The sequence below is a fragment of the Haemorhous mexicanus genome, chromosome 23 (assembly GCF_027477595.1).
Source record: "Haemorhous mexicanus isolate bHaeMex1 chromosome 23, bHaeMex1.pri, whole genome shotgun sequence".
In the NCBI taxonomy this organism is placed as follows: Eukaryota; Metazoa; Chordata; class Aves; order Passeriformes; family Fringillidae; genus Haemorhous; species Haemorhous mexicanus.
In genome coordinates, this window is record NC_082363.1 from 2,990,015 (window position 1) to 3,004,385 (window position 14,371).

Genomic DNA, 14,371 nt, shown 5'->3' on the forward strand with positions numbered 1-14,371 from the left:
TAAAACCCCACCACAAAAACCCCAAACAAACAAACAAAAAACCCCCAACCCAAAACCTATTTACAAAGAACTTTTCTTCCCAGAACCCTCAGAAAGCAGGAATAATCCATCCAACAAAAATTAGCCTGGACCAAAGCATTCACTTAATTCAACCATAACAAAAAAGAGCAGAAATGTGTTCTACCTAATCTGAAACCATGTGTTCTTACCAGCTGGATTTCATTTACCATGTGCTCTGTTGTGTACCTTAGAGTGTCTTGGAGGTTGTTTCCTCGAGACAGAGAAATGGATCGGAAGAAACCCTGGACAGCAGGGACTGTGTACATCAAGAGGGTCTTGGATAAATCCTTTTGGAAAGAAATTGCTGCATTAGTTTTATGCAAGTACATCAGCCCACATGAATCCTAAACTCAGGAAGGGGAAAGAGGAAGAAATACATGGAAATATAGACCTAATCCCCAGACTTCTGCTCCTACTCCTCACAGGACATGTTGCTCCTAGAATTTTATGTTGTGCTTGACTACACAAAGGTGTTTCAGCCTGGCAGGGAAAATGCTGTGAAGTGGTTTTATACTTCAGTTTGTTTGCAAAGCTATGGACAGCAGCCTAAAAACTACCACCTTACTATAACTGGTAAATGACAGAGATTCCTCAGAGTCTTCCATGAAGGGCCTAACCAGCAGAATTTGTCAATGCTCTCTATCCCCTATCACAGCCCCTTCAGGTCACAGCTAATAATCATTTGTGTTAATTTAGCCCACAATTTGTACCAATCTCTCAGGAAGAAGAGGGAGGCAGGAGGGTACCTCAGTGACTTTTTTCTGCACTGGGGATGGGATGGGACTGTTCTCAGTGCTCTCTGCATCACTCTCACTGTTGCTGCCCTCAGTGTTGGCGCTGGTGATGCTGGCTCCGCTCGCGTGACGGAGTTTCTTCTTCTCGTCTCTGGCCTGGTTTTGATGTTTATAGTGAAGCACTGCTTCAAAGTTCATCACTGCCCAGGCATGCCAGGCCTGCCAACAGACAGAACACAAGTCAGACTCCTTTCTGCAGCTGGCACTTCCTAATTGTTAGATATAATCCAACCTTTCTGTGTCTGCAAACAACAGCAGTAAGTAATATCCTGCAGACAACACAATGCTTTGATTTCTCTAATTGCTTGTAATTTGAACTGTCTTATTATCTGAAATATCATCATGTTGAGTTCTTGGCCTGGAACTCCCTGTTGAATATTAAAGCAAATGAGCTCTGTACCAAAAATAAAATTATATTTGCATATAGCTTAATTTTTCAAAGGCTAAAATTAAAATGAGTATGTTAGGCCTCGGGGATGTGTAATGGGAAAAAATACAGGAGATGGCTGCCCCAGGGAAGATCTGGCACCAAATATTAATTGAAACATCACAACCATGAAATCAAAAGTCTTTGGAGAATTAACAACAGGGCTATTTTCCTCATTCAAGTATACTGACTGAGAAGAAGTTAAATTTTTCTATTTTCTTTCTCCTTCATTGCTAACTGACAAGAGGAGAGAGTCTCAAAAGCAAGAACAGAAACTGAACTGTGGCCTAGTTTTAACAACCAGACAAAATTCTAAACAAGAATCTCATGGTTGCCTTGGGCCTCTTTCTCTGGTTTTTTGGTTCTGTTTTTTTAAATCCTACTGGCAGTGACATGGCAGACAGTTATAGGAGGCCTTCCAATGAACACCAATGGGGTTTGATAAAATTTATCAGGAAACTTTTCTGCAATGACCTTGTACCAGTTGCGATCGTGCTCCGTTGCAGCACTGTAGTATTGCAAGACTTTGGGGATGGTGCTCTCATTGATGCCTTGCAGGTTCAGCTGCCACTCACCCAGTTTCAGGAAACACCTAGTTAAGCAAAGGGATTATTGATTCAAAACCTAAAATGAAAACAAAGCCTCTGGATTAAAAGGCTAACTTGCTGCCTGGAGTCTCAAAGACATTCCATGTGGTGAATCCAGTCAGGTAGCCTCTCCTGCAGGCTGGATGCAAGAGTCAAAATATCTCCATCTTGCTTGCAGTGTGGAACTAACTAGTTGAAGGTTTAATTTAAGAGGAAAGGTGGGGATTAAACTTTTATTTCTCATCTGTATAAGTTATAAAATAAATGTAAGAAGTAGGTAACAGCAACACTGAAAGACTTCATCAGTCTGTGCTGATAAAATGCATACACATGTGCTGCTGAGCTGTGCTGAGCACCCTATGAATGAGCCTTCTGGGGAGAACACTGACAAACAAACAGGGGAAACACAGAGGAACTGCTCTTCCCCCAGCCAGAACCCCATTAAGTCATTCCCTCCTAGAGGAAAGGAAAAACAACATATTTTTACTGCAGCAGGGTGGGGCTGTCAAGGTTTGCCCAAAACTTAATACTCTGCTGCCTCAGCAGGCTTTAAATGCCACAGTTAGGACATGGCTGTCCTTCCTGTATTTTGAGTTTTTCAGAAAGCATTGTGCAAGACAAATACAGTATGCAAATCATTACAAATTTGTTTTCCATTATAGTCACTGAAAAAATAAGACAACCAAGGCTCCCCATCCTCATAAAGGCAAATTGAGTGCACACCTCCCTTGAAAAAAAGCAAACCTTCAACAGAAAGCACGATGCAATTTTCAATTTAAACTGAAAAACCCAGATCTGGCACCTACAGATGCACAGAAGAAAATGGAGAAAGGGTTTTTATGCAACAGCATTGTAAGAGACCATCACATGCCAGGCACCTACTGCCCAAAGCACTGCTGATGTGCTTGGCAGCCTGTGTACTTCACACAGATATGCCAGGCCTGTGGGAAGTGTTTCTTTCCTAGTGACCGAATCTCCTGAAAAGCAGAGAAACAGACATGCTGAGAGCTCTGCTTCTGCCAACGAGCACAGGGCTGGAAAAATACAACCAGGCACCAGCAGCAAATATAAGCTTGTTTAGGCTGATGTGTCCCAGTAACATTTACTGAACATTACATGGTAGATAAGAATGTAATACCAAAGCAGCTAAATGAGAAATCCTCTTCTTTTAATCAAAGCATGAGCTTTGTCTGAAATGTGTCCCCCCCAGGGACCCTGCACCTCAGGAAAGGCTTCAGTAGAGTCTAGAGCTAGAGGGTGCCCCGTGCTGACCGTGCCATGAGCTTGTGGAGCTCCTGTTTGTGCTGCTGGTCCTCCGTGGCGATGGCGTGCTGGGCCTGCTGCTGCATGGTCTGCACAAAGTGCTGCATGTGCTGGAATGCATCAATCTGCAAAGGAGGGAGGCAGTCAGCACCACAGGCTTAAATACCATTTCTCAAAGGAGAAAGACAATGTAGAAGTGATTTTCACAGAAATAAAAATATATGGTTTTGTTTTCTTTCAAAGCTTTTCAGCCATTAATCCCTCTAAAGTCACTTTACACTTTAAATATGTTTAAATAAATGAAGAGGTTAGAGATTCTTATTGTCTCTGAAATTGCTCAACTGAAGAACAAATAACTGCATCCTTCCAATGCCAGGCACACCTCCACTGTCATAGAGACAGAGCCAGAGGTATGACTGACCATAACACACGGTGTGCAAGAGCTCCACTCTGCCAAAGCCACAAGGTCACCTGCACAGGGAGAAAGCTTCAACAGCAGAGCATGTCCTGTTACTGTCCACCCAGGGTGAGACACAGATACCTCTTGTTCAGCTGAGCATGAACTTAGCCTGGCAATTGCAACAATCAAATGTTTAGAGCTTACAAACTGTATCTGACCATGGCAATACTGAACAGACAGGATCACAAATGCAGAGAAGCTTACCTGTAACATGCTACGGGCAGACAAAAAAACCCCAAAAACAACAACAACAACAACAACAACAACAACAAAAACCAAAAACCCAAACCCAAAACTACAAAAAACAAAAATAAAACCAAAAAAAAAGCCACCAAAAAAAAAAAAAAAACCCAAAAAAACAAACAAAAAACCAAACCCATGACAATTTGAGAAAATAATGCCTGAAGGAAAACTTGCAGCTTTCTGATCTTCTCTCCTAACCTTTCAGCTTTGTCTGGGCTTGAAGTACACATCATGAGTTATTTCAACAAATTAAAGTTTAGTTTTCACCTAAAGTTTTTGAAGTTCAGATGTGCATTACTCCTTTGCCAGAATATTATACAGGGCAATAGTGCTAAAGCAACTTTCACTACCAAATACTGAGGGAAAATATATTTTTAAAATTCCTTGGAAAGTATTCTGGGGTAGGAGAACCCAAGAATAAAGATTTCAAAAAAACGCATGCACGCTTCACTGGAAAGAATTAAGAGTAAATCTCCTGCAATCTGCAAGGTCATTTCAGGTTAGGAACTGCAGAATATGCAGTTAGAAGCCTGATTTACTTCTGTGCATCTATAGGAATGAGCTGTGTTAGAGACAAAAACCACTTGAGCTCAAATGCCTCATCTATCCTGTTCCAACATCAGCATGCACAACTCAGTGCTGAGGAAAAAGGGAATTACCCAGGGTGAAATAAAGAAAAGAAAGGATCATCCTTATAACATTAATATGGTGCATTCAGCCCAGGGTGAAATAAAATAAAGGATCATCCTCATAACACTAATATGGTGCATTCAGCCCAGGGTGAAATAAAATAAAGGCTCATACTCCTTAATATGGTGCATTCCACAGCTGGTAATCTAGACAGAAGGGAGTGGGGGGTGGTGTAAATAACAATCTTATAAATAGTTATGCTAGACATCCATTAAAAATAGACAAAATATATTGCCAAACAGAATTACTACAGAATCTTTTTATGTGCCCCTCTCATATCTAGATACACCCAACAATCTGGTTTTCAGTTTCCTTTAAGATTGAAAACTGATGGCCATAAACTGACAGATGGAGCACTTAAGACTGAAAACAGCAAGTTTTCCAGAACAACTGAATTCCTAAGTTTGTATGCATCATTTCTATGGGATATGCCTTAGAATGCAGCTGCTGGCAAGGTCTTTGTTAGAAGAAATGAAATAGGGTTGACATATAAATTTTTCTCTGTTGTTTAAGACTGTTATGGAGCTCTGCAAGTGCCATAAGGCTGGTTTCCTTCTGGATGCCAGCTTTTTTCCTGCTGGATTTGACAAGTGCCAAAATGGCAGCACTGAAAACTGTCATTTTAGGTCAACAAAGGAACCCTGAACTGCTGAGCTAGAAAAAAATGGTCATTTCCCACCACAGCAGCCTACATCAGCACCTTATTACTTAGGATACCAGATCAAGTGAACACACATAGTTACATAAAACTACCACATCACCAGGTGTAACTATGTATTATTGATCTATTTTGGTATCAGTTTTCCCTCACCTTCAAGGGGTCCACTTATTCTCCCATCAGTTAATTTTAGACATGTTCTCTTACCCCCTTAATCTTTGTGCCTTCTCTCATTCTGCTTTCCACCACTGCACCAGTGTCCTGCACCATGTCCATCTACTTCCTGACCACAAGTCAAACACCACAAAACACAGTTTCCCTCACAGAGACAGGCAGAGACCCCAGACACTTCTGGGGTCATTTACTGAAGAGGGTGAGAGGCAATTTCACTGTTTTACAGAGCCAACAGAACAGGGCCTCAGCAACAGCTCCTTCTGCCTTTTTAATTCAAATAAAGAACAGTTAGTTGTGGCAATGTTCCCACAGCAATGGCTCTGCTCCAGTGCTGGTAATCCCAAGGCAGAAAAAATAAAGATGTGGCAGAATATGAGGATAAATGGAGGCTTTAATGTATATTAAAAAAAGAGATAACTTATCCAGTCTGAAGCTTATTGGATTTGATTACGTAAATTCTCCCTGTGTTGCAATGTCAAAAATATTCACCCTGGGCTCTCTGGTGCCAAAGTGTTCCCATGACAAAACTCTAAGTACTTTTCAGCAGCCTTTCAGTTAGAAATTTCCAATGATCTCTTTAGTAAAAATCAGTTCTGCTCAGCAACTAAGTGCAAACTGTTCAGGACACTTCTAAAACTGGTAATAAATCCCCTTTACTTCCCTCTTTCTGCATGTGACCCTGAGCACAGGTACAGTGTAGAGACCCAGCAATCAAACAGTGAATGAAAAGTCAGGCAGCAAACCTACACTAGACAAAAGAGCTCCTACTGACCATTAATCCTGGCTGCATCCTTTGGGTACCAGCTACTGGGTTAGCAAAAATAATCTTTCCATATAGGAAATAAAATTAGGGCCAGGTTTTCTCTGCATTACAGAGTTTTAATGGAAATAAAAAGGTTTCAATCTGAATAACAATAAGGAATTTGTTGTGGTGTGAAGCTCTGCTTCCTCCTTGCCTTCCCCCTGCCCTCTTCCTAACTGCTGTCTGTCCAGTCCCACATTCCAGCAAGGGCATCGTGTGATTGGCAGAAGTTCAACAGATGCTTCTCAGACCTGGGGTCATTGGCCTGTCCAGGTGTCATTGTCCCCTGAGACCCTCCCCCTCCCACCTGGTTGGTGGCTCACCTATCCTCTCCCTCCCACCTCCCTGTGGGCTTAAAAGGTGTTGGAGCCATGTGGTCCCTGTTCTGTTGGAGTAATTACTGAGATTCAGAACTGTGTCACCCTGGAATAAACTCTGGATTTAACCCTCTGGCAGAACCTGCTCTCTTTCTCTTCACCATTGCCTGAACCTTTTCCACTAGAGCTAAACTGAGTTTCTACCATGCAGGGACTCATTCTGAGTGCCCAACTGCAACTGCCAGCCAGCCAAAGGTGTCTCTGAGGAGAAACATCCCCAGCAGTCATCTCTGGCACAGTGCAATCAATAGGAATTAGTTACTCCCTTTTAGGGGAGCAAAAGTAAAACATCCAACCATCCAGCTTTGCCTTTGCTCTGTTGGGAGCATGAAGAGCTAACACTGCACAAACCCTGAGCAGAGGAACAAAGCAGTGTGCTCTGTACCTTACGGGCACTCTTCCACATGTGCTTCATGTAGGCATAGGTCACTTGGGGGTGCACTGTGGGCAGGGGGTGATCCAGCTGTCGAGAGGGATCTACTCCCAAGAGCAGGACAAGGGTCTTGTGGGCCAAAGCCTGAGAAGTGGCAAAGACAAAAAGCAGGTTAAAATAGAATTGTTTATAGCTCATATTGCTTCAGAATTGTCCAACACTAAAAAAGTACATCTGACCCTCCAGCCACAACACAGACACAGCAGACTCCCTGGACTCATAGAATACCACATGATAAACCATATGTCTTCCTTTGGATCAGAGCATTAGATTCTCATTTCAGAAGCCAGCAGAAAGTGTAGAGTCTCTGTTTCAAGTATTTGGTGATAAATTTTGTGATGAATGTTAAAATAGAACTGTAATGTTCAACAGTAACATCACATTCTAGATTTGACTCTCTGCTCTATTATTAATAATCTCCAGTAGTGCATAAAAACTTCCAGTTACAGCATGCAATGAAAAATTGGCCCAGGAACTCTCAGGTATAATATAAATCCCACAAAAATAACTTGGCTACAAGCATGAACTTTATGCTGGTTAGGATTTTAGCATTTCAACAATTTCTGACTAATTTCTTCCTCAGAGGAGAGCCCATCCCACTTGGGCAATGAAAGCATTTAGGATTGCTCAAGGCTGAAGCAGCACAGTAAAGCCAATCATCCCAAAACCTGCTGAAGAGGACAGAGCCTGACAATGCTCACCAGCCTCCCACTCTTGCCACACAAGCTGGCATACTTGAGCCAAGTTCTCATGTCCTCATGAGGATTCACAACAAGAGATCGGACCATCAATATTCTTTGCCAGTCTTCCACGATTCGCTGACAGCCCTGAGAGGAAAAAAGAGAACTTGTTAGTGTTTGGTCTCCAGAGTACTGCAGAGAATCTTGATTCAGAATCTGAAGGGATTTCCTTCAAGACAGAGACTTCTATATGTGCCCATAACTCACAGCAGACTGACATGAGGAACTGCCTATTGTGGCATTCACATTCCCTGAACGTGATTCCTTTGCCCAGGGATTTTCTCCTGGGAAGCTGAGGAGCCTCAGAGAAAAGAAAAACAATTCTTATGTCATTTGCTTCTCCTGTGTTGTGCTCATGTGGAATGTGTTTGGAGATTGTTCACCCACAGGTGATTGTTCCATTGCATTCTGCTGGGAGTTGTTTTCACTCTTTGGCCAGTCAAGGGCCAAGCTGTGTCAGGACTCTGGAGAGAGTCACAGGTTTTAATTATTATCTTTTTAGCATTCAGTAAGTATCCTTTCTGTATTCTTTAGTATAGTATAGCATTCTTTAATACAATATAGTATAATAAAGTAATAAATCAGCCTTCTGACAACATGGAGTAAGGTGCATCATTCTTCCCTGCCATGGGGCTCGCTGTGAATTTACAACTGTCTATTTCTTTAAGACTGCAGTGTGTGAAGAAGGTTCAGTCCCTGACTCTCACCATCTGCAGGCAGCTCAGTGCTTGCAGTCTAATGATATCCTCTAATGGAAAGAGGAGAAAAGCTCCTAAAGCTGAAACACATCCAAGAATCAGAAAAACTCTTCATACAATTCCAAAGTGAGTCCAAGTGCCTTCCAAAGTGCCTTCTCCACCTATTTTTGGTTTATATCTCAACATGGAGATGGTAGAAAACCAAATGGTTGTGAAGATATTTTTGTCATTGCACTTTTTCTTTGCCTTGCATGTATTCCTTTTGGAGGCTGGCACCTCTAAACTGGTTTTCTGCCAGAAACTGCAGCTCCAACAGCTGTGCTGTGCAAGCATTGTCTGGTTCTTGTCTGTCTGATGGGAGAGGCACAACACTGTCAGAGCAGGATGAGTCTGTATTTCAAACATTCAGGGATACTACAGAGAAGTAGAATTGTGAAAGGGACTGTAACAACTAAATCCATGGTGCTTGATATAGTGGCCAAGCACAGGGTAACAGTGATGCTCAAAGTTTCTATTCAGCCAGGAACAACTTGATTTCGAGGTAAACAAAAGATTTTCCAATGACAGCAAGGACCTTAGCACCAAAGAAGTTATTCTTTCCTTTTTTCTTTTCTCTCAAGTTGAGGACTGGGAAGTTAGGCAAAGCCTGTTCTGTAACACACAAATAAACTTCTTCAAATAGGCATTTAAAAACCATTAAAAAACACCTATAAAACACTCAAGAACTGTTTGTACTGCTTTCAGGACTATAAAAAGCTGTATTCAGACATTACACTTTCTGCCACTTCGTTTTCTCTACCCCAGTGGAATGGTCCTGAGCTTTTCCAGACAGGAATGCAGATGGGAGACTAAAAGCTTTGTCACAGTTTCCCAAACAGCTAAAAAATATACAGCAGGCTTTCATAAGGTGGCAGATTATAGCACTGCCAGTGAAGAACTCTGCACAGGGATAAGTTCTTCCTTTAGGCAGCATTTCCCCTCAGCTATGCCCTCTTTTCCTTCCACCCCCTTCTCTTGCAGGAACCACCCACCTCTATTTAAACAGTATTCTTGGATGTACTACTGCATCTGAGGATATTCACTTTCACTGTAGGGATGCCTCTTGTAAGGAAATAGTGTCAAATATTTGTCTGATTTAAATTTTCAGAGGTACTTTGGATTTTTGAGGCTTAGAAAGGCACAAAGAAAGGCACAAACTTCTCTTTCAATACTGGAAAATCAGCATTGCTAAAGGTCTCTTCTGAAAGGTCAAGATTAATCATAGCATCATTTAGGTTGGAAAAGACCTTTATGATTATCAAGTCCAACCATAAACCTAACACTGCCAATTCCACCACTAAGTAATGTCCCTAAATGTTACCAATCAGCTGGAAATGTTCTTGTAAGAGGTCCAAAAGGAACAGGATAATCTTTTATTTTACAAGCATGTGAATTCTCTGACCAGTTTCCCAACATTTGGAGAGAATTCACTTTTTAAAATCCAGCCAGCCAGGTAAAAAGTTCAAACTAGCTTGATCTAAACCAGTATTTCCAGATATAATCCAATATTGAGATTACAGCCTTGGGGATGTTACTAGTGTCTCTCTTCTGCACACATCTTTTCAAGGCTTTTAAAGTGTCATATGAGCTGAGACCTCAGGAACATTAATCTGAAAAAAAAAAGCCCAAATGAAAACCCCAGGAAATCAGGATAAGCACAAAGGAGATGAGCACACAGCCATGTGAGCATGGATGGAAAGAGACATGGAAAGATTTGCTGAGCCACCACAGTGCCTCAGAAGGAAGCTGTTCATGCCAGCCCATCAGCATCTCCATCCTTGGCCTGCCCAGGGATGTACCTGCAGCCTTTCCCACCAGATCTGGCGGATGATCTCACGGCGCTCTGGTACAAGTTTGTACTGGATAACCTCTTCCAGCTCTGACAGCATCTGGCAGGACACCATAGCCTGAAGGAAAAAAATCACATTCCATCCCAATCACTACAGAACAAATCTATAATTGAGGAGCAGTATTTTGGCATCAAAATCTGAAGAACATAGGCTGCCCAACACAAAGAACCAACTGCTATATACTGGTACCTAGATGACCTGCTGATTCAAACTCCAACTAAATATCAATTCTTATTGACATTCCTAAGGGTCAATTCTTATTTCTTCTGAGGGGGTGACCTCACCTCACTTTTAGTTTGTCCCAAAGCTGCTCCTGCAAAGCTGTATATTTTATCTGACAAAAGCCATTTAGCTTGTGGGCCTACACAGGTCTTATGCTGGAGACAAGCACTACTCTGAAGTTTTATGTAACTTTTAGAGATAGTCTGAAGCAGCAATGAAGGAAGGGAATGAAGGCTGTCTCGTGTTTTGTGTGTTTGAAATGGCCCCTGAGGTATTACAGTCTCTTTTTTCCCAGCCCTGTGACCGAAGAAGTTGAGATTCCTTGGCTCTGCTTTTCAAGGTTGTTTATTTTCTCTTACCAGTTCCATTCCTTCTCTGACCTGCTGAGATCTGTCCAGCAGGTCGGGCTGTGGCACACTGACCACCCTTGTAATTTCCCAATACCCATGACCTATGTTAGACAGTCTGTCTCTGCTCTAAACCAATCCAGAAGTGCCACCATCACAGCATAAGATGGAGGACACGAAGAAGAAGGACAGGACATGCCCAGATTCCTCCATCTTGCCTCTTGAACCCCCATTCCAAATCCCCAAAATGCTACATTTTCACCCTGTGACAAATTCCCTGTCATTCTACTCAAACCCTTGTGGCTTGTAAATCCTCACACAAAGTTGGTAATTGTTTCCATGGGCTAAAATCCAAGGCACAGGTGTGTTTGACTCTGTGCCAAGGTCCCTGAGCCCCCTGCCAGGGTCTCCAGTCCTCCAGGGCAGCCAGAGGAACGTCCTGGGTCCTGTCAGCTGAGAGCTACACTCACCCCATAGGCTCTGCTGTAGCTCTCTCCTGCCATGGCAGTCAGCTCAGCATCCAGCAGGTCTCTGGCTTTGTCAATGCACTGAAATAGAAGAAGATATTGGGGCAAAGGCAGTGTGCTTTATCTAGAGTCAACTGCTGAAGCTGCTGTTCAGCTGCTCCATCTCATGAACAAAGCTGGCATTGTTCTCACTTTCCTCTCTCTGGGAAAGGATCCTATAAATAGAAAGATTTGACAGGAAAGCAGTGGCCAGGGCATATATAAGGGAAGTCAAGGGACCTTCATTCATCACCTGCACAGTTTGAAGTCTGTCTTCCTAGAAAATCAAAGTTTGCAGTATTTCTAATCCTACTGTGAATGTAGAGATCTTCTTAAGCAACATTTGTAGAGGAAAGGTTCATATTTTAGTGCAAAAGAGTTGGTTCCAAAAAAAAAAAGCCTAAAGAAATGTCTCTTGACACCACACAATGAAAGAAAATAGCTTTCACTGTTTTACATAACCCAACAGGATTTTATGAATTTTACAGGACAGCAAATTTCATTTCTCATCCTCAAACTAAGACAGGCTCTTCAAGCATGAAATAAATCCTGCTCTAGTTCTAGTCATTATATAATCTCTCACCTATAGCTTTTCCTGTTCAAAATGTTAAAGGTTAATCACAAACTTTACCTTTTTGAATGCCTGGTTAATTTTACTGTGCACATCATCCAAAAATCTATTTATGGGTTTTGACAGCACAGATTGAATTACTCCTTTATCTAAGCTGGCAAGCCAGCACAGAATTTTGAGAAATGGGACTTGAGCTTCCTTGGAAAGTAAACAACACGTTTCACATCTACAGAGTCACTCTGCAAAACTCCTCTGTGACAAACAAGCACTACTAACACAATCATTACAAATAAAAATTACAAGCTCTGTTTAATAGACTCATTCCTTGCCTTGGTACCTCAATTTGAGATTTATCAGTGCTACCAGAAAAATTAAGATTATTGCACATGATATATGTGAGCACTTCACTGAAAATGCTGTAAGAGACAGAAGTGCACAAAAAATCCATTAGGAATCTTACAGGTGTCTCAGGCATTCCTGGAAATTTACAATCAGTGCCTTTAGGACAGAACCTCTGCTGAGATAATCCTTGTGTCCTGCCTGTCTAGAAAAGAGGCACAGAAGTAAAAGAAGCCAAAAAATGACAGAGGCATTCTAATGTTCTCCAGCACTGGACCACTACTATCTGTCAATACATTCACTGCTATGTTTCTGGAAATATCTATCACCCAGGCCTAATAAATCCATGGAAAACACATTATTGGGTAATTCACAGGTTACAGCCAACTGCTTTACTACAGCCTGTTTTTCCATGAAACTCTGTAGCCTAGAACACCTGAAACCAAATTTTGGGGTACCAACAAGGAGGATAATTACTTGCTGAGCCAGTGAGAAAAGGTCCTGATGCAGTGCCAGTACAGCCCTGTAGAAAGCACCATCATGGGTGTCCCTGGGGATCATGCAGGTATATTCTTCCATGCTGTCCCACTGACCTGCAGAGACACAGAGACCCTCAGAAACACAACAGCAGTGCTTAGGCATCAATGCCTAGGCCTGAGTGCTGTGTGGGACTTTTGCATTCAAGTCAGCTCTCCAACAGCCTGTCTTTGGTAGGGACACTGTTACATACATAAACATACACATAGCTACAGACAAGAAAAACATAGGCATTTTTCTTCTAGACAAATTGTTATCCTTGTGGAAAAGGTTCTTTCATTCTTTGTGATGAAACAATTAAAATTTGGACACTTCCAGGACATTTGAATGAATGAATGCCCTACAAAGCAAAAGATGAATTTTTCTCAGCAAAGGCTGGCAGAGAGCAAGTGATCCACCAGCCTCTCTAGTAAATATCTTGCTAACAACACAAATGGACATTTGGACCACTATAGATTTATTCACTTAAGATTGTCTACTCTGCAGACACAACCTCTAAAATGTTCAGCAGATACTGTTCTTGTTCTAAATAAGAGTCTGCCACAAATCTGAGAAAGTCTTTTAACTTCCAGCCTGAGCTCTGTTCAGTGTAAAGCCGAGCAAAAACAAGCATTTAAGCAACCAATCATCTGCTCAGACCACTCTGTTACTGGAGACCACAATGGGAGACCTGATGTAAATGAAGGTTTCCCAAAGGACTTCAATATGGAATGACACTTGTCACATTCACAGTTTCTGAAAAACCCCTTCGCCCAGCATTCTTCTCCTGGGAAGCTGAGAAGCCTCAGAGAAAAAGGAAAACAAGAATTATCCCATTGCTTCTCCTGTGTTTTACTCCTTTGGAATGCATTTGGAGATTGTTTCATTGGTTTCTGCTGTGAGTTGTTTTGACTCATTGGCCAATCAGGGTCAGGCTGTATCAGGACTCTGGAGAAAGAGTCAGGAGTTTTCATTATTATCCTTTTAGCCTTCTGTAAGTGTCCTCTCTGTATTCTGTAGTATAGTATAGTTTAGCATTCTGTAATATCATATAGTATCTTAAAATAATAAATTAGCCCTTGGAGAACATGGAGTCAGATTTATCATTCCTTCCTGCCACGAGGGTCCCCACAAGTACAACAGACACTTCCTTTCCCAGTGTAAACAATGTGGTTACTTGATGCTGCTGTTTCCTGTATTCTGTAGCTCTGAATTAAGTTAAAACTATCTGTGCTTGCACCTCTGGGCTGTTGCAGGCCAGCACAGGAGGATACATTACCTAGGCCCCAAGCAGCAGCAGCAGCCATCCTGGCCATCTTAGCTTGAGTCTCATCATTCACCTGGGTCCACTTTTCACAGCATTGCTGGTGGAGTTGCCCCCTAGGAAGAATCCACAATTTCTGATCAGCAAAAAGCCTCTTCCAAGAATTCTGCCTCATTAAACAACCACTTCCCACTGGTAAGACAACAACCAGCCCCACTGTTCTTTTTATGCTTTATATTTGACTCCTCTGGCCAACTCAACCATGCTAGTCAGATGACAAATATCCCATCATCAAAAAATAATTTTAAGAT

The 14,371-nt window shown here is 42.0% G+C and overlaps 1 protein-coding gene across 5 annotated transcripts in view; it reads right to left on the bottom strand.

The window, feature by feature from the left end:
* The window catches only part of MTOR (mechanistic target of rapamycin kinase), a 69,921-nt gene that overhangs the window by 11,487 nt on the left and 44,063 nt on the right, over positions 1-14,371 (bottom strand). For all 5 annotated transcript variants that reach the window (XM_059866431.1, XM_059866433.1, XM_059866432.1 and 2 more), the window contains 10 exons: positions 14,076-14,176; positions 12,758-12,873; positions 11,335-11,412; positions 10,245-10,352; positions 7,670-7,795; positions 6,921-7,052; positions 3,141-3,256; positions 1,756-1,873; positions 807-1,013; positions 247-347 (listed from right to left, as the gene is read on the bottom strand). In XM_059866431.1, coding sequence (XP_059722414.1) covers positions 247-347; positions 807-1,013; positions 1,756-1,873; positions 3,141-3,256; positions 6,921-7,052; positions 7,670-7,795; positions 10,245-10,352; positions 11,335-11,412; positions 12,758-12,873; positions 14,076-14,176 — 1,203 coding nt within the window. The remainder of the gene's footprint in view (positions 1-246; positions 348-806; positions 1,014-1,755; positions 1,874-3,140; positions 3,257-6,920; positions 7,053-7,669; positions 7,796-10,244; positions 10,353-11,334; positions 11,413-12,757; positions 12,874-14,075; positions 14,177-14,371) is intronic.